Source organism: Lagenorhynchus albirostris, chromosome 17 (genome assembly GCF_949774975.1).
Source record: "Lagenorhynchus albirostris chromosome 17, mLagAlb1.1, whole genome shotgun sequence".
Taxonomy (NCBI): Eukaryota; Metazoa; Chordata; class Mammalia; order Artiodactyla; family Delphinidae; genus Lagenorhynchus; species Lagenorhynchus albirostris.
The window spans coordinates 4,530,364-4,554,486 of NC_083111.1; the positions used below are offsets into that span (position 1 = coordinate 4,530,364).

Sequence of the window (24,123 nt, forward strand, 5' to 3'; positions counted from 1 at the left end):
CGGATGTAGTACCCGGTGACAGGCATGTAAATCCTCTATTATCTTTTCTGAATAATGAATTTTATGTCTAAGACTTTAACTTCAGCCATGAAAACTTACAAGATGGGCACATGAAAGTAGAGTTACTGTCAGCATTGCAAAACTGATCATACGCAGCTTCCTTCTGAAAAAGTTGGAAGAATAGGAAGCTGTCATTTTAAAATAGCGTAAAGGGCTTCCCTGGTGGCGCAGTGGTTAAGAATCCGCTTGCCAATGCAGGGGACACGGGTTCGAGCCCTGGTCCAGGAAGATCCTACATGCCGTGGAGCAACTAAGCCCGTGCGCCACAACTACTGAACCTGTGCTCTAGAGCCCACGAGCCACAACTACTGAGCCTGTGCGCCACAACTGCTGAGCCTGTGCTCTAGAGCCCTTGAGCTACGACTACTGAAGCCCGCAAGCCTAGAGCCCGTGCTCCACAACAAGAGAAGCCACCACGATGAGAAGCCTGGGCACTGCAAGGAAGATTAGCCCCCGCTCGCCACAACTAGAGAAAGCCCGCGCGCAGCAATGAAGACACAACGCAGCCAAAAATTAATTAATTAATTTTAAAATAAAATAAAATAGCGTAAAACAGGAACAGTTTTTTTTTCCTGTTAGGCAGTTGGGGTGTCTGGCATATTTAAACAGAGGAACCACGACTGGTTGTTTAACATAGCAGAAAAGGCAGAAGAAGTTATTCTTGCTTTAATTTTGACTGGAAACCTTTCTAGCACCAATAGGAAGCTTTCGGCTCATGTCCGGGGGAGGTGGTGGGACTTCTGGTCTATGTACCAGCCCTGCCTCTTATCTGGGAATGATTTTATCCAGGCGCGGTGATTTCTGGTCAGCATGACTATAGGTCACAAAATAATTTCCTCTTCAAATACTCATCTTGGAAGCCTGCAAGGCTAGAACCAAAGTAGTTTAGGAGCAGGCAGGGCTCATTACCAGATGCTCTTTTTTTTTTTTTTTTTTTCTTGTTCGCGGGCCTCTCACTGCTGTGGCCTCTCCCGTTGCGGAGCACAGGCTCCGGACGCGCAGGCTCAGCGGCCATGGCTCACGGGCCCAGCCGCTCCGCGGCATGTGGGATCTTCGCGGACCGGGGCACGAACCCGCGTCCCCTGCATCGGCAGGCGGACTCTCAACCACTGCGCCACCAGGGAAGCCGCACCAGCTGCTCGTTTTTAAACGTGGACGTGAACGCACCGGGGTGGGGGCTGCAGAGTCAATTCAGTTGCTCTTTGTCTTCAGCGCCTGGCTCGCACTCTCCGTGCTCCCCTCACCCTCTCGGTACCCCCCCCCCCTTTTCACCACAACGCGTGCTGCGCACAGCCAGGCGTGTGCCAGGGACGGGATGAGCAAGGCGCATGCCTGCCTCAGGGAGCTTCTGACTTGGTGCAGGAGGAGAAGTAGCGGGGAGGCAGCGGGCAGCGCGCTGCGGACATGGCCGGGGCGGAGCGGGCCGCGCTGCCGGCTGCCTTCGGAGCCCGAGGCGCAGGGTGGAAGCCAAGCGTGGCGGGGGCGGCAGGAGGGCAGGCCTCCTGGGCGGTGAGCCTCGGAGACAGGGCCAGCCCTGCCAGGCCGGGCAGGGGCGGATGTGGGGAGGCGCCTGTGGCTGAGGGAACTTGGCGCTAAGGGCGCAGGAGACGGGTGACGGCGAGTGGGGCCCTGAGCGCTAGACGCGGACGTTAAGGAAAAGCGGAAGCACTGGCAAGCCCTGGGTTCCGTGGGAGGGGCAGCGAAGTGCTTGGTAGGTGACCGAGATGTATGTACTGGAGAAAAGCGAAAACTGATGATACTCAGCAGACGGCCTCTCGGGAGTTATACTTTACCTTTGAGGAGTCCGAGGGTGCTGTTTGCATCTACCGTAACGTGCACTTGGGCCTCCCCGCTGGCCTCTGACCGACCCCCGACCGAAGTGTCCGCTGTGTTTCGTAAACCTGAGGCCGGGAAAGGTGGAAGGAGGGGGCGGGGGCGTGTCTGTGCTCCAACCAAGCTCATCTTTAAAGGCAACACCGTGTCGTGGGCAGGAACCATCCTGAAGCTTTTCCAGCAGAGCTAGATTTCTCAGCACCCCGGCCTCCTCCCCACCCCCGTGTCCCCAAACCAAAGAGCACTTTGGCCTGGGAGCCTGAGACCTGAGGAGGCTGAGTCCGGAGAGAACTGAGCCCCCCACCCGGAGGCTGCCCCGCGTTGCCCAGGAGGCGGCTGTGGGAGCCGAGCCGCGAAGGCGGGCAGCTCGCTTCTCATCCTGGGAGCGATGGGGCCCGTGAACATCTAAGCAGGAAGGCGTTGCGCTGAAATCCGCACGCCCTGCGTTGCCCCGGGCACAGCAGTTTAGAGGAGGGACCGCGGCTGGAGCCCGGGGTCCCGGGAAGGGGGTGGGCCGAACGGAGCCCCGCCCATCTCAGGTGTGCGGGAGCGGAAAGCGAAGGCGACGCCCGGTGTCTGGATGGGCAGCCGAGCGCCTGGCCCCGTGGACGCCGGGATTGGGGGCCGCTGGGGTCGGTTTTGCTGTGGGGATTGAAGTGTGGGACACCCAGCTGGACATGTCCCAGTGGGCCAGGGACTTCACTGCGGTGCGTGGGCTTGGAAGCGCGGCGCGAGCTGAGAGGCCCCAACTCCTTCCCCGCTCTCACTCTGACCCAAGTCGAACACTGTCTCAGGACGAATGACCTTGTAGCTGCCGAACTAGCCTTGGGCTTCAGCTCTGCTTCTTCTAGAGCCCGTCTGTCACACAGCAGCCAGAGAGCTGCTCTAAGACCTCTTTTTTTAAAAAATTTTATTTATTTAGTTTTGGCTATGTTGGGTCTTCGTTGCTGCGCACGGGCTTTCTCTAGTTGAGGTGAGCGGGGCTACTCTTCGTTGCGGTGCGCGGGCTTCTCACTGCGGTGGCTTCTCTTGCTGCGGAGCACGGGCTCTAGGCACGCGGCTTCAGTAGTTGTGGCTCGTGGGCTCTAAAGCACAGGCTCAGTAGTTGTGGCATATGGGCTTCAATAGTTGTGGCCTGTAGTCTTCAGTAGTTGTGGCTCGCGGGCTTCAGTACTTGTGGCTCGTGGGCTCTAGAGCGCAGGCTCAGTAGTTGTGGCTCGTGGGCTTCAGTAGTTGTGGCTCACGGACTTCAGTGGTTGTAGCTCACAGGCTTCAGTAGTTGTGGCTCATGGGCTTCAGTAGTTGTGGCTCACGGACTCTAGAGCGCAGACTCAGTAGTTGTGGCTCGTGGGCTTCAGTAGTTGTGGCTCGCGGGCTCAGTAGTTGTAGCTCACGGACTCTAGAGAGCAGACTCAGTAGTTGTGGCGCACGGGCTTAGTTGCTCCACGGCATGTGGGATCTTCCCGGTCCAGGGCTCGAACCCGTGTCCCCTGCATTGACAAGCGGATTCTTAGCCACTGCGTCACCAGGGAAACCCCTAAGACCTAAGCCTTAACTCTCTAATACAGTCTGATAGGTCAAACTTCATATTTCCTTGTTGTAATTTGTGTTTATTTAATATAGATGAGGTCATGCATCCTTTCCTATATTCCTTCTTTGTTTGCAGTTTATTTTTCTGGGAACTGTTTCTTTAAGCTTTTTACCCATTTTTTGTTATTGGTTCATCATTATCCATCCCTTCTAATTACCCTTTTCATTACACATTAGGTTTGTACCGTATGTGCTGTTTTGTACGTATTGAACTGAATATTACAGCTTTTCATTTTATCGAAAACCCTCCATAATCATGTATGCACCTATTACAATATAATATTCTATTCCTGTGACTGTATCGTGATTTCCTTACCATTCCCTGGTAGATGAACATTTGGAGAATCTCTACTTTTTCACTAATGTAAGTAACAATACAAAACATTTCTGTGGAGAAAACTTTACTTTCTGCATGTATGTCCTTAGGCCCCAGTAGCCAGATAAGAGGTCAGAGTAGGAATGTTTCTGAGTCACTTGAGTCACAGCTTGTTTTCACCGAGCAGAATTGCACGTTTGTGCCCAGTGACTTGTTCCTCAGCTGGAGGTGTGTGGGGCGTACCCAGTCAGGCCACATTCCTCCTCAGAGGCAGCACTGATCCAGCCATCACACATCCTCTCTCCTGCAAAAGACTGGACAGAAGTGCCAATGGCTTTCCTCTTGTTTCTCCATCCCCGGCATAAGTTGAGAACATTCTGCTTCCTTCTTCTCCTTCCAGGGTGATAAGCATGGTTGGTTAGCTGCACATCAGGGGTAGGTCATCTAAATATTTATTTATTTGGCTGCACTGGGGTCTTTGTTGCGGCACACGAACTCTTAGTTGCAGCATGCATGCGGGGTCTAGTTCCCTGACCAGGGATCATACCCGGGACCCCTTCATCAGGAGCACTTAGTCTTAGCCACTGGACTACCAGGGATATCCAGGGGTAGGTCATCTAGTTGACAGTAGTAGCAGTGAAATTGATGCAGAAGAGGGGAGAATAAGCAAAGGAGATTTCTAATCTTAGTGTAGGTTCTTGACTGCCCTGTCCTGGGGGTACAGAGTGGGGAGTCCTCTCCCTGACTGGCGGGGCGCATCCCTTTAACAGCCTCAGGCAGCCGGTATCAGGGAGCCCCGTCAGCGGATGCAGAGTCTGGATCCAGCTTCTCCTAAGGGTGGCGGCAGCCGCTCAGCAGAGGGGAAGCAGTGTGCCTGAGGCTGCATTCGGACACCTGTGGGCAGCCTCCCACCTACAGCGCCTCAGCTCTGAGAGAGCAGCCCTTCTGTCAGCTCACCGTGATGAACCAGGTCTGGATGTGGGTCTTCTCGTTATGAATAGTAGTGGTATTAATATTAGTCATAGTGATCGTTCATCTCCATCATGCACTGAGCAGCCTTGCATTCTCCTTTTCAGTCTCATCTGGACTCTACCAGGTTGATGCTATTCTTATCGCCACTTTGCAGAGTGGAAAACTTGAGATTTTGAGAAGAAACTTGCCCCCGTTTTGTATAAAATCCAAGCTGACTCATTGTAAGTCGCTGATCCACAGTCACAAGTGTCCAACTGTCTTCTGAGGCATCACTGGTCTACTTCCTTCTAATCCCTACTTGTGTGTTCACGTCAAGGCTGGGTTTATTTGAGGGTGGACTGAGGAGGGGCCCGGGGTGGAAGTGATGCGGGCAGAGGCCTTGACCACTGCCTAGTGTGGTTTGGTCCCCCAGGTGTGCATGGGCGTCCCCACGCAGGGTGCCCGAAGCGTTTCCTTGGTCGTCAGCACACTGCGCAGGGGCGGGTGATGGGCGTCGCCCGCTCTCCCTGTGGCCGGCAGCCTTTACCACCTCTGCTCCTGCTATCCTACAACTGGAAGCGCCCAGTTTTATTTTTCAATTGTGATAAAATACACATAACATACATTCCATCCATTTTTTAGTGCACGGTTCGGTGGCATGAAGGACATTCATGTTGTTGTGCGGTCATCACCACCAGCATCTCCAGAACCCTTCTCATCTTGCAGAACTGACACTGTGTACCCGTTAGGTCCCCGTCCTCCCTCCCACCAGCCCTTGGCAGCCACCATGCTACTGTCTGTCTCTGTGAATCTGATACTCCAAGTACCTCGTATGAGTGCAATCATACAGTATTTGCCCTTTTGCGACTGGTTTATTTCTCTTAGCATATTGTCCTTAAAGTCCATCGATGTTGTAGCCTGTGTTAGAATTCCATTCCTTTTTATGGCTGAATAATATGCCATTGCTTGCAGAGACCACATTTTGGTTTTTTTGTTCATCCATTGAGGGACACTTGAGCTGTTTCCACTTTCTGCTTTTGTGAATAATGCTCTTATGAACAGGGGTGTGCAAATATCTGTTAGATAGTGTACAGGTGTGTACTTTCGGTTGTTTGGGGTATGCACCCAGTGGTGGAATTGATGGGTCACATGGTAATCCGATGTTGAATTTTTTGAGAATCACTCATTCTGGTCTCCACAGTGGCTGCACCAGTTTACATTCCCACCAGCAGTGCACGAGGGTGCTAATTTCTCCACTTCCTCAACAACACTGTTTATTTTCTGGTTTTTTGCTTTGTTTGTTTGTTTGTTTCTATAACAGCCATCCTAATGGATGTGAGCTGGTCCAATACGTTTTTGCAAGAGAAAGTCTATGAGAATTAGTTGACAAATGGTTCTTCCTTTGCCGCTAATGAAGGTAAACCTCTTTCATGGAAACTTACTGGTTTAAATATGATTATTCAGTGCAGTTTTCTATGTGGAGATCATGTCTCCCCGAGACTCTGTGGGTCCTTGCATGCTTTTGGATTGATTGAATTTTGATCCGTCACAAAAACCTCACCAGCCCTAAGTTTGTACGTGTCAAGCTCTGCCCTCATCTTTCAGCTATGAAGGTATTACAGATTGCAGACTTTAACATGGCCACTTTTTAAATGATCTAGTTATTATTTCTCCTTTCTCTCCTTTTTCCTGATGTCAGCTTGCAAACATTCTACTGTTTGTAGCTCTTTTTATTTATTTATTTATTTTGCAGTACACGGGCTTCTCACTGCTGTGGCCTCTCCCGTTGCGGAGCACAGGTTCCGGATGCGCAGGCCCAGCGGCCATGGCTCACGGGCCCAGCCGCTCCGCGGCATGCGGGATCTTCCCGGACCGGGGCACGAACCCGCGTCCCCCGCATCGGCAGGCGGACTCTCAACCACTGCGCCACCAGGGAAGCCCATGTTTGTAGCTCTTTTTAAAGGAAGAAGCTAGTATAGATAAATAGTTAAGAGCACAAGGAGGTGGGACCAGCCAGATTTGGATTCAAATCCAAGTCTATCTAGGAAAAATGTTTACTTCTCCAAGACTCAGCTTTCTCATCTTTACTGTGAATATTGGCTACTTTCATAGGCTTGTTTTAGGGCTTATAAATGCCTGGCAAGATGCCTGGGCAGGGTAACAGCCAGTACATGGTAGCTGTCATCATCATCGTCATCATCACTGTCATCACCACCATCACCACCACCATCGTCATCAAAGCAATAAGCTCCATTATTTCTTAGAAGTTTTGCTTTGAAAAGAGGAATAAAGAAGAATATTTAAGTAACCCAACAAAGGTAACACATACTAGGAAATTCGACCTCCAAACATAGCAAGGAATGAGCTCTATGCCACCCCTTCCTCTATCCAAATTATGGATTAAAGTGTGTAGGGATCCAGCATGGAGGAGCAATGAATATTAATAGATAGAAAAGTACGTCTATAGAAACTACCAAGTACTACAAAACAAAGGCTATCATATTTGGAGTACCGAGGAGGTGTGTTCTTACTTTAAACTCCCTGTTTTTTTTTTACATTTTATTTTTGTGTTGTAATTAAATGGTCTTTGTAGGTCAGTTTGGGATTGACCCCAGGGGTGATAGAGAGGACCTTTCAGAGAGGCTTGAGACCCCATCAGAGACACTGTAGGTTTAACCATTTGTTTGGTTCCAACTTATTAATATTAGCATTATGATTATTTTGTAAGCTTCCTAAGGCTTTTGAAAGTAATTAATTATTTGAATTCTACTTTCCCCAAGTGTAGGAAGGAAATACGTAGCTAGAGAGTGAGGCAAACAGTGCCTGATGGAACACGTAGAACCACAAGAAAAACAAAATTCAGTCTTTCCTGCTTTCTGGCAGGTTTCTTGTTCAATCTCTCTCACTGCTTGTCTAAGTGACGAATGTTTTCCAACTGGCCAATTCTAAGACAGATTGGGTTTTCGGTTCCAGTTTCTCATTCAGGCTGGAATTTCCTGGGGCAGATTTTAGCTTTGCTTGAGAGATCACATCGAGTCCCTCAATTAGGTTCCTTTATGCCTTTATTCCCTCCGTCGTCTGACTCACATGTGGGTTCTTCTCATTAAAATTTTAAAAATCACTCACTAAGCAAGATAGCCTGTCACTTGCCCGTTTCTCAGAACAGCGGTAGGAATTCGGGTGAACACAGAACGCTGAAGCAGGACTCACACGGCAAGGTCATCCGTGCAAACACTCCGTGGTGTGTCCAGAGCATCCTTCGTGGTCCTTGGTGACACCTGCGGGGTCCGTGCACTGAGCGCACGCATGGGAACAGGCTTGTTGCTCAGAGCCTCAGCCCCGGATGGAGGGAGCCTGCTGGAGGCTGGGGCAGGCTGGGTGGAATGCCGGGCTCACAGCTTTAATTGGGCTTCTGGGAAAAACAGAAAAAGATGCGTGACCTCTGTGGCCATTGCTAGCAGGGAAAGTCACTTGCAAGGAGGATTATTTGAGTCTCCTTGGTCTGTAAAACTTGATTGAGATTTCTTCTCCAGCATTGTTTTCCACATAAAAGAAGTCTGTCTTGTATATACCCAACGGGCGTTGGTGTTAGGTATTTCCTGCCCCAAGCATCGCCATCCTGCAAGCCCCAGATGGTCCCTGGCAACTCCCTTCTCAGTAAATACATTTGATGACCAGAGAGGAGGGTCCTGGGTTGCCTTCCTCAGGGCAGTGCGGCAGGGGTGCGTGTAGATGTCTGCGGAGGCCGCTCCCAGGGTCTCATCTGGGGAACGGGAACGCAGACTTTCTACTTCAACGTGGATATTGGAGAGGGAATTTAAAGGAGTATGCTCACCTCGGATGCTTCTGGAAACTTTGTTCTGCTTAACGTTTCTGACCTCATACCCCAGGAAATACCCATCTGCAAAGCATTCTGCGTTCTGTCGTCACCCTGCCCATCACAGGTGTGTGCGTATGTAAGTGTGCGTGTTGGGGGGTTGGGTAGAAAACGATAGGCAGAGGAAGCAGAAGGATAATGCCTTATGGAATGCTGGGCTCTGAAAACTTCCCAGAAGTTTGTATGTATCTGCGTGGTGTGTATGCATGTGGGTGGGTGTAAGATCACGTGTGTGGACACTGACGTGCTGAACAATAGACACACACTGGCAACACTGCCATAGAGAGGGAGTGTCCGTGGAGATCCTCCGAGGTGCCCCACCAGCTGGGGATCTCAGATGCCGGGGACGGATGCCGTGCACCCACCAACCGGTGAGGCTGGGTCTCTTCCCCTTGGAGGAGGCAGTGCCTGTGGGTCCCTGAGGGTGCGTCTGTGGGAAGGTTGGCGCGTCGCCTTCACACCAGCAGTGGGAGAGGCAGAATCCCCAGTATTTGGGGTCAGTGTCCTCTGTGGTCACACGTGTGTTTCCAGCCCTTCAGGTCCCTGGCTGAGAAGCTGATTGGTGGGCGCCCGATGGTCATGCCTTTCCTTCTCACAGCACATTTGAAGGACCTCCCTGGAGGATGGCCATGAGGCTGGGGGGTGGCTTATTTCGCACCTGACAAGATGAGGTTGGCCTCTAACTCAGAAAGCATCATTTTTAAAAAAAAAAATTATTTATTTATTTTTGGCTGCGTTGGGTCTTCGTTGCTGTGCGCAGGCTTTCTCTAGTTGCGGCGAGCGGGGGCTACTCTTGGTTGCGGTGTGCGGGCTTCTCATTGCGGTGGCTTCTCTTGTTGTGAAGCACGGGCTCTAGGCACGCGGGCTTCAGCAGTTGTGGCACATGGGCTCAGTAGTTGTGGCTCGCGGGCTCTAGAGCGCAGGCTCAGTAGTTGCGGTGCACAGGCTTAGTTGCTCCGCGGCATGTGGGATCTTCCCGGACCAGGGCTCGAACCTGTGTCCCCTGCCTTGGCAGGAGGATTCTCAACCACTGCTCCACCGGGGAAGCCCAGGAAGCATCATTTTTAATATCTCCTCTGTGCCTAGAACTTTCACTGGGTACTAGATGCCTGGGATTTCACCAGAAGCCGCTGTGTTACTGGCTCAGGTTGGGATCCCAGTGGGTCACTCACTTACCTAGTAGTTCCTGTCTGTCCTCCCAGGACAGCAGTGCATGCGTGTACACGCACACATGCACACACACACACGCACGTAGAAACATCAAACAGAGAACATGTCACCATATGTTTCCACTGAAGGTACAAAAAGAGGAACTAGGAAATGTACGCCCGCCATGCTATTTGGGCTGAAGAGCTCAAGAAACGACAAGCACATGTAACCCTAAATCAGGTAGCTTTAAACCAGGAGTACAGACCCTTCACTAAAGTTATCTCCTTGTATGATTATTCTCATTTTAGGTAATAGGGCTGCTTTTCTACTTCAAATGCCCAGTAGCTTCACACACAGACCCTCTAATACAGAGTTGGAAATTAGCACATGGAGACGAGACATTTTTAGTTCTTCTTTAGTGCTGGCAGGTGGTTTAGAAAGTCAAGGTTTTCTCGTGTTTGTGCATCACTGAGCCTGATGCTGGCATGAAGCTGGTGTGGCCCAAGAGGTAGAGAATCCCCTCAGATGATTTAAAGCTGAAAGATTCAATTCAGTTTCCTAAGCCCCCTAAGTAGCGGCCCGGCCCCAGAACCATGATGTGGAGAAAGTGCTTCCGGATTCCCTGCCTCTGAGCTGTAAGGCTGGAGTCCTTCTCCCTTAGTTACAAGAAAAACAAAAGCTCAGGACACACGTTCTGAGCTGCTGATGTGCGAGGACTAGCCCGCATCCCCGTTATCTGGCCCGTCGCCCCCCAGCTTCAGCATGGCACCCGCCTCTCCCCACCTGGGCTTTTTCCTGCTGCCTCTGCCCATCTTTGCTCCTTCTTTTTCTTCAGCTGAGTTGTTGGGGAATTCCTTTCCCCAGCGTTAGGAGGACCACAGTCCATCTACTCATGGTGTTGAGAGCGAGATTTCATTCCAATCTGTCTAGAACTTTAAATCCTAAAATAGCTGAAGTTGAAAAGCATTGGAGCTACCACAGCTCTTCTCCAAGTTCGGGTGCGTACAGATCACCCAGAGAGCTTGTTAAAATCCGGGTTCTGATCGAATAAATCAGGGTCAGAATCAAGCTCCCAGTAGGCGATAAGGGACAAGGGCCGTTCTCCACCCAGACTGCAGGTCACAACCACCTAGGGAGGCCTCACTCCTAGAGATGCGTGTTTAGGTGATTTAGGATGAGACCCGGGTTAAGATAAGATGCCCGGTACACAGCCAGAGTTAAGAAATACTGGTGTAAGGGTTTAAACTTCATTTAACGGCTAAATGCACAGAAGGGAAATTGAAGTCACTTCCAAACCATTGCCCTAACCTGTGGTGTGACCCTAGGAAAGTAATTTCCTTTTAGCCCCATCAGATTTCCAAAGGGAAAGACATTTATTGCTTTTTCTTGCAATATATATATAGGGCTATTTGAATGAAAGAATGTTGTCCTGCTTAATTTTAGCCTGGTTATTTTCATTCTGACAGAGCCTTAACCTCATTCAAGCCCAGAATAGATCATCATCCCATCTTATTTCCCTCTTTTGAGTCATAGGGCAAAGTGGGCTTTATACCTTCTTTGCTCAGTTTAGCTTCTTCTAGACCAAGAAATCAAAATGGGGCAAGTTGCCCCCAAGGGAGTGAAAATTGGTTCTTGGCACATGGGAAAATCTTAGATATTATGATAGTTTGTGGCCCTCCAGAGCTCAGGCCTACCTTACAAAATCCTATTTCTTTGTATTTTTTTAATTTTTAATTTAATTAAAACTTTCTCCTTAGGAGATGATAATGGAAAAAGGTTGAGAAACCCTGTTCTAGACAAAGACAACCCAAACCAGGCTTGTATGTCCTTCCTGAGATGGGTATCCTGAGCTCTGCCTGGGGAAGGTTTGTGGTAGCTTTTCTGAGAGGTGAAATTTGGGCTTAACAACAATGAATTCCAGGAGGAAACTTCAAAAGCATTTTTCTCTCTTCTCAGTAAAATAATATTCTCTCAATGAAAAATTTGAGTTCCAGAAGCATCTAGTTATGAGCTCTCTTGCTGATGGAACATTCTGGAATGTGATCTGGCTGTCAGACACTCCTGGGTGTCAATCCTGGCTCTCTCCTTCCCTCCTGGCTCTCATCAGGTTCTTGTACCTCTTTAAGCTTCATTTGCATGTGTACAATGGAAATAAAACTTACCAGATAGAGTTGTTATTCAGATGAAACGTGAATTGGGTGTAATGAATGTAAAACAGTATCTGGTACATAAAAAGTGCTTCATTAGTGGTGGGAGAAGTAGTGGTTATTAATGTCTAACTATCCATCTATATATCTACCTACCTACCTATCAATCAGCCACCTACCTGTTACCATCATCATCTAAGTGAAATATCTGTGGGCACAAAGCAATCTCTTGAATCAGACTGTGTCCTCACCAAACCGGAGCGACTCCACATAACTCCTTCACAGATCAGCCTTTCTTTTTTTATTTTTTTAATTTTTATTTTGCTGTGTTGGGTCTTCGTTTCTGTGCGAGGGCTTTCTCTAGTTGCGGCGAGCGGGGGCCACTCTTCATCGCGGTACGCCGGTCTCTCACTGTCACGGCCTCTCTTGTTGCGGAGCACAGGCTCCAGACGCGCAGGCTCAGTAGTTGTGGCTCATGGGTCCAGTTGCTCCGCGGCACGTGGGATCCTCCCAGACCAGGGCTCGAACCCGTGTCCCCTGCATCGCCAGGCGGATTCTCAACCACTGCGCCACCAGGGAAACCCTCAGATCAGCCTTTCTGAGCTAATGGGATTAACGGATACACACTACAATATATAAAGTAGACAAAGAACAAGGACCGACTGTAGAGCACAAGGAGCTATACTCAGTATCTTGTAATAACCTGTGATGGAAAAGAACCTGAAAAAGAATACATATATACCTATGTATAACTGAATCACTTTGCTCTACACCTGAAACATTGTAAGTCAACCATAATTTAGTTAAAAAGAAAGTAGGAGGCGAGCGCTCCCCTCTCCCCGGGTCCCCGAGGATGGCTGAGCCTGGGGGGATGCATTTATGCAACAGCTCTTTCTGCAGTGCTGACAGTGGTTAGACTAAGTGTCCTGGAGAAGCAAGAACGTATTCGTGCAAGCAAAGTTGATCCTAGATCCCATTAGCCAAAGTGGCCTATGATTTCTTCCTGCTGTTGCGAAATAGAGAAATAGAGTTGGATTTACTTTAGCCAAAGTAAATACAACAACCAAAAAAAAAAAAAAGATTAAGATTTTAAAAAGAAAGAAAGAAACCAAGAAAGAAAAATGCATATAGACCAGGGAAATTAATACTTTTTATATAAGAAAAGAATTGTAGTCTTTTGTGACCTCAAAACCAGCCCTCTCCGAAAGCTTTTATTTTGCTCTCATATCTATTGTTTATTCCACTTGGCAAGCACTGTTGTTTAGAAACGTGGTCTTGGTGAACGCTATTATTATTGTTTGGAATACGAGCCCCTCAAAGCACTGTGACGTGGAAAAGAAAGCTAAGCTAAGCTGGGCTTGCCGCAAGTCTGTTATTATCTCAGAGAATCATGTTCAAAAATGCATTCGGGTTTGTGTAAATGCAGAACTCGGGTGAGTGTGATAAAAGCCTTACCCACAAGTTCCCAGGACACTTTTATTTATTTATTTATAATTAATTAATTTATTTATTTGTGGCTGCACTGGGTCTTCGTTGCGGTGCGCGGGCTTCCCATTGCGGTGGCTTCTCTTGTTGCGGAGCACGGGCTCTAGGCGCACGGGCTTCAGTAGTTGCGGCTTGTGGGCTCAGTAGTTGCGACACGTGGACGTGTTGGGATTGCAGCCAGCTTCGGCTCTTCCCGCTTCCCGGCCCAGTTTGTCTAGAATCATTGGGATGTTACATGCGGGCTCAAGAACAGGAGTGTGCCCTAAGGGGTTTACATTCCTGCGATGCCTAGGTGAGCAGGGGGCCCTGGGACCACACACACTGGAGGAGAAGGAGGGTCAGGGAAGGCCTCTCAGCAGAAGGGCCATCTCCCCTGAGACCTGCGGGATGAACTGCCCTGCGACAGGGGCTGCAGGAGCCAGGATCCTGGAGGGAGGCAGTGGTGGGAGGTAGAGGATAATGGACCAGTCACCAGGGCCTTGGGAGCAGCGCTAAGGGGTTCAGACGTTATCTGGAGGCTAGTTTTATGCAAGGAGTGACCTGGGTGGTCTTGCACAAAGGATTAAGGTATTCCTGTCGAGGGATGCTGTGTGAGGCTGGCCCAGCCATCCAGGCAGGGGCTGGACCCCGAGTCCACTCAGCATGTGTCACGTGGCCTGGGTCTTCTCCACTCTACTGGCCCGGCCTGCGTGCCACACACGTTATTCTTGGTCATAGTCAAGGTGTATGTTATCACATTGTCGTTTCTACTAAAGAAGATGCTCAGACCTCTTCTGTTCTTTCGGATTTATGATGTTACCTGTTCAAGACTCTTTGGGGCGAGTCCCAGGCGAGCCCCTGGGCTGCCAGGACTTTGGGACTGAGCTGCTGTGTTCTGATTATTATATGGCAGATTTTCTGGCCACAGAAATAGCAGCTGGTAAATTCCTGCAGCAGAGAGCGAACAGCATAGCATCCTGGTAACATTAAAAACCCAGCACGCTTACCAAAGAACTTTCTTCGGCTCTGAGAAGAGGGGAGTGACATGGCTGAAGCTTCCAGTAGATACACGTGAGAACAGAAAAGATGTAAGGTGGCTTCTCCCTGGTGGTGTTTGCTGTCTGGATGGCAGGACAGCAGTAAGCACCTTAAACAGCTTCAAAATAATGGCAAAGCTGTGGTCAGTAGGTGCCAATGGTTTTTGTACAAATTGACCATGGATGGTGGGTGTAGAGTGAAATTATCCAAGAGGAGTTCAGGGAAGGCCCTCTGGCCAGAAGGAAGCCTAGTGATTGGCCGAGCGGGGAAGCAAGGCGTTGCAGGCGAAGGTCAGGAGAAGCACCCCCCATAGTAAAGAGCTAAAAAGCTTTTGCTGAGCCACAGGGCCTGGCTGAAACAGCGGCGTTTGCCTGAGCCAGGAGGATGCTGTTGAGGATGGGGTGTGGGAGTACTCAGGTCCTCCACGCTGAGCCACCTGGAATTCAAGGTAGAATCCGCAGAATACATTCATTCCTGTGTGACACAATCCTAATTAGTTTTCCCTCTAACTGCTCACCAGACACAGCTACTTGGTTCCTCCCTCCCTCCCTCCTTCCCTTCTTTCCTTCCTTCCTACCTTTCCTCCTTCCTTCTTGATTCTTATCTTTATAATTTGGTAATGTTTTCCTTAATAATCCTATTTTGATTCCTTAAAAACCCGATTTCCTAGCAAGCGAGGAGTAGCAGTTTCACCTCCCCTGCTTTATCATTTTATCCCTGCTTCTCTCCTGCTGTCAGCTTTATGTCTGGGTGACTCTGCTCATCCTGGAGGGACTGTGCGGAGAGAGCTTAGAGCCCGGGTCCTGTGGGCAGTCGACTGACCCGACAGCAAGGATGCTGCTGGCCAGGGACAGCCTGTTCTCGACGCCGCAATAATGTATTTGTGGCGGTACAGCACTTCCCTGGCTCTCTTTCCTCGTTTGAAAAACTGGGATACAAACATCTGTGTATCTACGTGCAGGAATTTCATAGGATCTGAAGAAAAGTCTCCACGCATTTAAAAAAGGATGAGACATGTAGCTATTTAAATAACCATCTTGAGAGTGATTACCATCGTTGGAGGTTTGGGGGCAGCTATTTTAGAAAGGACTCAAAATGGCGATTGTAATTTACCCACTGTTTTAAATTTTTGAATGATCGGAATATCGTACATGAAAGGATTTCAGGAACTAAGAAGTTTTCTGGTTTTCCTCCATATGTCCCTATATGGGCCTAAATGGAACATCTAAAGGAGAGCCTTCTTCTGTTTCCAGATCGCGGAGGGAATGGCGTACATTGAGAGGAAGAACTACATCCACAGGGACCTACGAGCCGCTAACGTCCTGGTCTCCGAGGCCCTCATGTGCAAAATCGCAGATTTTGGCCTTGCTCGAGTGATTGAGGATAACGAGTACACAGCCAGGGAAGGTACGTTCCCGGAACGACCCTTAGGTGTTTGGTTATTGTTTAATTTTATTTTGTTTTTGCCTGTTTTTGTTTGTTTGTGTTTTTGCGGTACGCGGGCCTCTCACCGTTGCGGCCTCTCCCGTTAGCGGAGCACAAGCTCCGGACGCGCAGGCTCAGCGGCCATGGCTCACGGGCCCAGCCGCTCCGCGGCACGTGGGATCTTCCCGGACCGGGGCACGAACCCGTGTCCCCTGCATCGGCAGGCGGACTCCTAACCACTGCGCCACCAGGGAAGCCCGTTTTTGCCTGTTTTTAACAAAGTAATTACAATAGGCATCATTAGAAAAAGAATTCATTTGGTACAATATTCAAAATGTACCATAGTTGCTGTTTGCGGTTTATTCTAATAATTGTTTTGAAAAATTACTCTCTTGATTAGCTCTGCAAGGTACTTTTATAAAATTTACAAATGCTGTCGTTTGTATTTCAGTTAAGCAAGGCAAAACAAAATGAGATTTGACAGGATCATGATTCTTTGTTCATATTACTTGTTAGAGCTTTCCACCAGAACAGTGAAGTATACTTTCCTTAACTATCGAGAAAATATTTGTAACAATAAGTCTATACTCTATATTCTGGCCTTTTAACTACAAATTAAAACATGGAAATTATCACACACACAGAAGCAAATATAACACTACAACAATACACTCCTTTATTTTCCCACCTTCCATATTATATATGTAAACCAAAAGACGCACAGAGTAAATCTTCGAGTTCCTGGCCTGTCATTCTGGGGCCAGCCCTGTCTGGGGCTGCACTGACCTTTCCTGTTGCAGATTCTTCTCTGTTGCTTATGCTCTGAGGATTCTGATGGTCTCACTCGTGAAAGTTGAGTGGGTTTTTTTGCAGTGCTTTCTCTCTTCTGAAAGAGCCAAGCACTTTCTTGACATTCCTAAGAATTGTTAAACAAGGATTATTTTAACTACATGTGTGTTATTTCTGGAAGGTACCCACAGAATTTATAGAGGTGACAGACAAATTGAAACTTGATTGATTTGATTTGTCTAGCATCTCCTGCATTCGTCATACTTACGGTAGTTCTGCCTCACGTTTGCATTCTCTTAGGTGGATTATAATTTATCCTTGGCCTTAATTATCTTCAGCGAAGTGGCAGGTCAAGGAAAATAGTCTGAGGAGAAGTAGCTAAAAGGTAGTGAGCACCTGCAGCGTGGCAGTGGCTATTCTAAGTGCTTTCCATACATCATCTCATTTATCTTTGCAATAACCCTATGTGATAAGTAGTAGTATTGTTTCCACCTTATAGATGAGAAAAAAGGAGAGGTTCAGAAGCTTCTGAGGACCCATAGTAAGTGCTAGAGCCAGGACTCAAACCCAGGAGATGTGGCGTCAAAGTGCATGAGTCGGAATTTATTACATCGGTTTTGTAGAATTTGACAAGCCTAGAGTCTCACAGAAATAACCGTTCTCGCGAGAAACAGGTGGCCTAATGCAGAGAGCTCGGGTCCTAGAACGAAACAGTAGGTCACCTCAGGGCAAAAGTCAGGATATTTACCCTCACTGGTATTTCCTCTGTGCCAAGCATGCAGACCCACCCACTTAACCCTGATGGCAACAGGGGAGGTTCTGCTGTTTACTCATTTCATGGATGGAAGTGCCAAGAAGGTGCAGAAACAGTAAGTGTCTTGCCGGGGTCATACCTGGCTGGAAACAGCAGAACCGGGAGTCAAGCCCCCCCAAGGCCATGCTGGACCCCAGGCTCCACCCAGCCACGCCCCACGCATAGGCCCCGCCCCTGGCCCCACCCCAACCACAGCCCCGCCCTTCCTGGCCCCGCCCTGTGCGCTAGGTCTGGACTTCACAGAAAAGTCTAAAGCAAAGACATAGTGAAGGCAAATGTATTTTAAAAATTCTATAGTAGTTGGTGGAAAGCCCTTGCCTTTCCAGGGTGCAGAAGTGCCCGAGCCCCTGCTTCCCTTGAGGTGACCCTGCGAGTTCCCCGGGGCCAGGCTTGCCTCCCAGTGTGACCCGGCGGCTAAGTCGACCTGAGCCTCACCAGTTTCTCGTGAGAAACCTAGTTTCATCGTCATCTCACTCTGGGCAGATCATCAACCTACGCAGTTCCTAGAAGAGTAATGTTTGGTCCTATCAAATGAAAGCTTGGAGTAGCAGCTAAAATCCCCGTTGGTACAGGCTTCAAGAGATTTATCCACGAGAATATACACATCGAGATACGTATATTCCGTATAAACATGCTCTGGGTCATTAGAGAAAATGTGAACACGAAGGATACACGCTGTAGAAGGCTGATGTGTTGGGACAGATGTACAAGCTAAGAATAGATGCCTTTCCATTCGGTGTCATGTTCTCATGTTTCAAGTGTGCTAGTTGTGATTTCGCTAAGACAATACACAAGAAACTTTGCTTCTTAAGAGGGGAATGCCCGCGAGGGAAACAGAGGGAGGCAAACATTCTTAGTATGACATTTTGTACCATCTCTATTTTCTACTGTGTGTATGTGTTAACCTGTTCAAAATCATTCATTAAAATTTTCCCCGCAAAGGAAAGTGTGAGGGTCACACGCCCATGACTCTTTTGTTTCAGCTCAGAGACCCAAGTAAAACACCTGTGTCTTCTGCTCTAGGTGCTAAGTTCCCCATTAAGTGGACAGCTCCAGAAGCAATCAACTTTGGATGTTTCACTATTAAGTCTGACGTGTGGTCCTTTGGAATTCTCCTGTACGAAATCGTCACCTATGGGAAAATTCCCTACCCAGGTATCAGTTACTTACCTATTTCCATTCACTTGGTATATATGAGAAAAAAGCCAAGTGGCATGAGTCATAAAAAGATAAACTTATATCCAAAAGCAAAGTAAGCCCACGGTGCCGGAACTTTATTTTGACGGTCGTTACCGGAAGGTGTCCTAAGATATGCTTAGAAACTTCTCTGCCCTCTCGCCTGATGGAGCGTATATTCTTTTGCTTCGCTAATCAATTCCACCCCTTGCTGCCTAGAATGTGCCTGGCACCATCACGGGTGCTGCTGATAAGGATGCATTAGAGGATGAGACACAGGTGCCCCTCCCAAGATAAGGCTTTTACAATTCTTTCTCGGTCAGTTTTGAAGCAGAAGTTCACACAAGGGACTTTGGAGTCTCTGCCTCGTCAGGAAATAACCACCTCTGTGTGTGAGGGACAGATTCTTCAGGTCTTTGGCTTACTGGACGTGGGGACATCGTTCAGTATTTCCGGATTCCTAACCTCCTCGGAGCCAGGTTCTCCCAGCTCTCCCTTTTTCCAGGATCCATGCTGGAATGTGCAAGAAGAGGGATTTTTCCCCAAGCTGTCACATTCTTGTTTATGTTTGGCTTTTAACAAAATTAATGGATACGGCCAATTTTAAGTTAAATCTTTAATGTTTAAGTCATTCCCTCGTTCAAAAAATATCTGAGGGAGCCCAGGCACTCACGAGTGCCCGGATGGAGCAGTGCCAGCTTTTGCCCTTGAGAGCTAACGCCTGAGGAGGGAGAGGCTGATAACAGTCACTCATAATCATCTCCGGCAAGAGGGCCAGCGCGTAGGATGGGAGGGGCGCCATGGAGGGGGCACGGTGGTGTAGGGCCCGGGGCTGGGGCAGGGCTGCAGGTTCTAAACAGTGATCCCGGCAGCAGCAGGGAGCTCGGGGACTTGACAGAAGGGCCTGGGTGGCCCACGGGGTCCCGGTCAGGGGCTGGAGGCACGGAGCTGGGCGGGAGCGGACGCGAGCCTCAGGGGCCACGCAGGGGCTTCGGGAGCTTTGGGACAGAGCAGTCGCACGGCCTTTGCGCTCCTCGTCACCCTCACTGCCCCTCGGGCTTGAGCCGTAGACAAGCTGGGGCCCGGGGGGCCAGCCGGAGGGGAAGGCCTTCAGTGGTGCCTGTGCAGTGGGCTGACTGTACCGTGAAACCCCTCTGGTGCCCGCATTTCATATTCTGACGGCCGCTCTGTTCTAGACACTGAAGTTCATGAATAGCACCCCTGCAAAATGGGGACAGTATTTCCTGATCAGCCCGGATATCTGACATTATATATCTACAACCTATAACCTATAGAGAAAGATTTATATATATATATATATATATATATATATATATATGACATCTGATCAGATAAACATACAGCCCCACACATGTTGTATGGTATGTGCTGCATGCTCCACAGTGATGCTAGACGAGGCCCTGAGGCTCTGAGAAGGGGACTCTTGCCCAGAAGTGCATCACGAGCTCCTGGCAGAGCCGCTGCAGAATCCCGGCCTTCTCAGTCTGACCTGCTGTGCTCAATGCCCACGATTAGAAAATGCTCGGGGTGAAAAACCATAAAAATTATAAAATAACCAGGAGAAAAGCAGTGAGGATCTCACACACACACACAAACCTGATAGGACCAACCAGAGAGCATCAGTTGGTCTATTCTGCAGTCTCTTGTCCTCTGATAGGACCAGGGATGTGTCATCCTTTCGGGAGTTCTGGGTTGATGAGGTTTCCCAGTCACAAGCGTTGTATGTTATGAGAGCCTCTAGCATTAGGACATGTGAACAGAGCGGACAGTCCTACTTACTTAATTATCCGAGGACTCGATCCATAGAGAGCATGGAAACTGGTGAACATAGACAGTACATACCAGTTCCGTCACTGTTATAAAACTGCTTCCGACAGGCCCACTGACGATTAAGTTATCGGAGAATACTTTCTTTACCCGGAAAAGCGCTGGACATGTCTCTTTTTTGTGTGGTTTAGAAGCTATAGGCCTAGCTTTGCAAAATAAAAAGGCACTAAGAGAAAGAAAAGGGGAATAAAAACAGAAAAGAAATAAGAAAGTCTCCTATAAAATGAACAGAGGAAAAAAAAGACTAAAAGGTGTAATATATCAAAATGTTACTATCCTTGAGCAATGAAATAACAGGTTACATTATTTTTTTCTTGATAAATTCCTGAAGCGGCTAACTTTTTACAAGTATGTTTTTATTAAATATTTTACTTCTTGTCTAAAAAATATATTTAAAAAATCAGGTAGTGCAAGAGGCTTCTGATGGGAACTTGCCCCCGGGGCCTCACTCTCGTCGGCTCCTGAGACGCACTGGCTTTCGGGAATCTTGGCGATTTATCCTAACATTTGCTGTTCATAGTTCTAACTATTATACGCAGACTCTTCTTTCCTAAGTCAAGATTTTCTTCCATTTTAGTTATTATTAAATAAGAATATGGTCACACGGTTCTAAGTCCAAGAGGTACAAAGAGGTGTAAGGTGACAGGTGCGTCTGTCTGCAGCCACGCAACCCCTGCTCCCAAGGCAGCCACTGTTCTCAATTTCTGGTGCATCCGTCAGAGACATCCCAGGAATCTCAAGGCGTATATGACTAGAGCTGTACCAAGTACACAGAGTGACTGGATGCCCAAACGGATAGCAGCCACAGAAAACAGACCCTGGGAGTGTGAGAATAAAATGTACAATGTTGTTAATAAACTTATCAAAACTCTGGTCGTCAAATACGAAGTAAGCGCTAGTGGAGCACGGGAGTGCCGTTCCCCATTTGCAGTCCTACTCGCTGAACAGACGCTTTGAACTGGCATAGCTGGCGCCGCGAACTTCTGTGCACATGGGGTGTGATGCAGAAAAGGGCTTTTCCGTCACCTGCTTTTTAGGAAAGGGCTTTGCACCTAGTCGTTGTATTGGGGGCAAATCTCAAAACTCCTCTGTCTTCGTTTACTGTTAGTCCATTTCAACCATATTTTATTGTTATGCTTTTAAATGTGTAGCCCCTAGTTATGAATTTAAATGTGCAGCCCCTAGACCGAAAGCTCTTGCCGTGAAGCACTCTCCCCTCATGGGTGGGGACGCCGAATGAGTAAACAGATCACGATTGTTGCGTGCTCGACTTCGGAGATTGTCTCGTTGAAAATTGGAGGCATCAAAGATAATATTCTTCTAGTTCGTACCTAGACGATAGACTCCGCTCCAAATAGGACTTCTTCTGGAGAGACTCGTGCCCTAAATATACTTAAACAGCTAAATAAGTCCAGTTACCAAATTTGTTTATGTTACGAACGCTAGTTCACCAAACGTCCTCACCTAGAATTTTAAGCAACTTCTTCCACTGACCTCAGCTTTCCGAGTGGCTGCCCTGAAGGCTGATGGCTTCTGTACTATCTCCTCCCTAGGATCCCGTTTCCTCTATGGAAGCATTCGAGATCCTTCTTTGTCCCTGAGATTTATGGCCATGTACCTTGGTGTGACACTTCTGTCATTTTTATGTCAGCTCGGTACCTGTTTTGTTCTTTTGATTTGGAAACTTGTAGGCATAGATTTTGGGAAGTTTTCGTATATTGCTTCTTTGAAAATTCGCTCCTTGCCTCTTTCCAAATCACTCACTGGTAGGACAGTAGACCTCCTGGGGTGATCGTCAGAGCCCCCTGTCTACGCTTCTGTCCCTGTCATCCTGTCCTCTGTCCTCCTCTGAGGCTTACCTTCTCCCCCTTGCTTCGGTGAGACGTCTTGTGGATCAAGGGCCTCTGGACCACCGGGCTCACTGTCAGCATCCTCACCCGGCAGTGTCTTCAGGTCTGTTCTCTGGGACTGTTTAGTTCCTTCTGAAGAGGATCTTCCAGGCCCTGCCGGTGGGAGCACCGCCTGGCCATCAGCGTTCCGGAGGTGCCCTGGGGAGCGGACATCAGCGTCTTTCTTTGCTGTTGTTGTGGGTTTTCTTATTGTGGTAAAAGAAACACAGAATAACATTTACCATCGTAACCATTGTTAAGTGTATGGTTTAGTGGCATTAAGTACATTCACAGTGCTGTGCGACCATCACCACTGTTCATTTCCAGAACTTTTTCATCTTCCCAAACCGATACTGTGGTCCTTCGGGTCATTAGACACTAAGTCCCCATTCCGCCTCCCCCCCCCCCCCAGCCCCTGGTCACCTCTGTGCTACCTTCCGTCTCTAGGAATTGCACTGCTCTCGGCGCTCCTGTAAGTGGAATCGTACCGTATGTGTCCTTTTGTGCCGGGTTCATTTCACTCAGCTTGGCGTCCTCAGGTGCAGCCCGGCTGTGGCCCGGGCCAGGTGCGCCTCACTCTCCTTGCTCCCAGTGTCCTCCACGCCCCCTGCACCCCGTCCACTGGGCCTGGAGCTTCTCTCCTTCCATCCCTCCGGCGTTATCCTGGGCACCTGCGAGGCGGGTTCCAGGTCCAGGCCTGCCTGCAGCACCGACCTCAGCCCAGGAGCGCCCCGTCCCAAGACGTGGTGACCAGTCATCCACTGCTGACTTCTCTCTGGCGGGCGCTCGGGTCACGTTCCTCCTCTGGGCTCAGACCACTTCTGCCTCTGGCTGACAGGTGTCTCCCGATTACATCAGAGACGCCGTTCTTCTCTTTCGTGTTCTCTTTTTGTTTGGGAATGAATTAAAGGGAAAAAGGGAGGTGGGGCAAAAAGATCCTTCACTATCTTAAAAGCAACACTGTAGTCATACTTGTATAGCAATTTTCTAAAGAAACTAGAGGGGACCTTTGTGGTTGGGGGTTTGTTTTGCTTCGCTCTTATAAAGAGAAAGGAGGTTTGAAAAAGACGAAGCTTTCGGAAGCATCGTGTCTTTTCTGGCTGCTTCTTGCCAGGTATATCTATAGCATCTTAAGCTATATGTGAACCAGAATCAGGAAACTCGTCGTGCTACAAATGCTCCGTCACAAGCAGCGCTCAGAAAAAAATAATCTGCCACTGGGCGGGAGCCTGCGGTCCCGGGCCGGCTGTACTTCCCTGGCTCACACAAACAGGCTCGCTCTGTCGTTAACGATCGTCCTGGTTCCTGGAGCGCCCAGGCTTCTGTCTCCTGTCGCTAACCCCCGTCCCTTTTCTCATCTCTGCTCTACTGCGTTCTTCTCCCTCCCTTGCTCCCTCACCAACGTTTAGTCTCTGCCAATTCCTACCGACTCCAGATGTCACCTCCTGCCCACCCCCCAGCTCCGCCTCCTGAGCTGGCTTCCCCACTGGGCTGTGTGCCATTTGAGGACAGGACTCTGTCTTAGTCATCTTTGTACCTCTCGGAGCTTAGTGCCAGCTCATGACCCGTAGGAAGTACTCACTACACGCTTGTCGAAAGGAGGGAGGATGGAATATGCAGTTGCTTGCCTTTAAAGATCGCCAGCCAGTGGGTGTTTGCCTTCTTCAACCTAACAACAGACCGGCACCGGGTTTAATCTTAGGGTCCGGTCAAGGTCTCTCTCCTCTCTTTCTTTCTTCCATCAGACTTGTCCGTTG

General features: G+C 48.9%; 1 protein-coding gene and 1 long non-coding RNA gene across 4 annotated transcripts in view; one reads left to right on the plus strand and one right to left on the minus strand.

Moving 5' to 3' along the window:
- LYN (LYN proto-oncogene, Src family tyrosine kinase) overlaps window positions 1-24,123 on the plus strand; it is a 111,514-nt gene that overhangs the window by 83,627 nt on the left and 3,764 nt on the right. For all 3 annotated transcript variants that reach the window (XM_060128435.1, XM_060128436.1, XM_060128437.1), the window contains exons 11-12: window positions 15,679-15,832; window positions 18,477-18,608. In XM_060128435.1, coding sequence (XP_059984418.1) covers window positions 15,679-15,832; window positions 18,477-18,608 — 286 coding nt within the window. The remainder of the gene's footprint in view (window positions 1-15,678; window positions 15,833-18,476; window positions 18,609-24,123) is intronic.
- Window positions 17,763-23,260, minus strand: LOC132508327 (uncharacterized). Its single transcript, XR_009536525.1, has 3 exons — window positions 22,855-23,260; window positions 22,337-22,572; window positions 17,763-20,643 (listed from the first exon to the last, which is right to left on the minus strand). It is a non-coding gene; the product is annotated as an uncharacterized LOC132508327 (long non-coding RNA).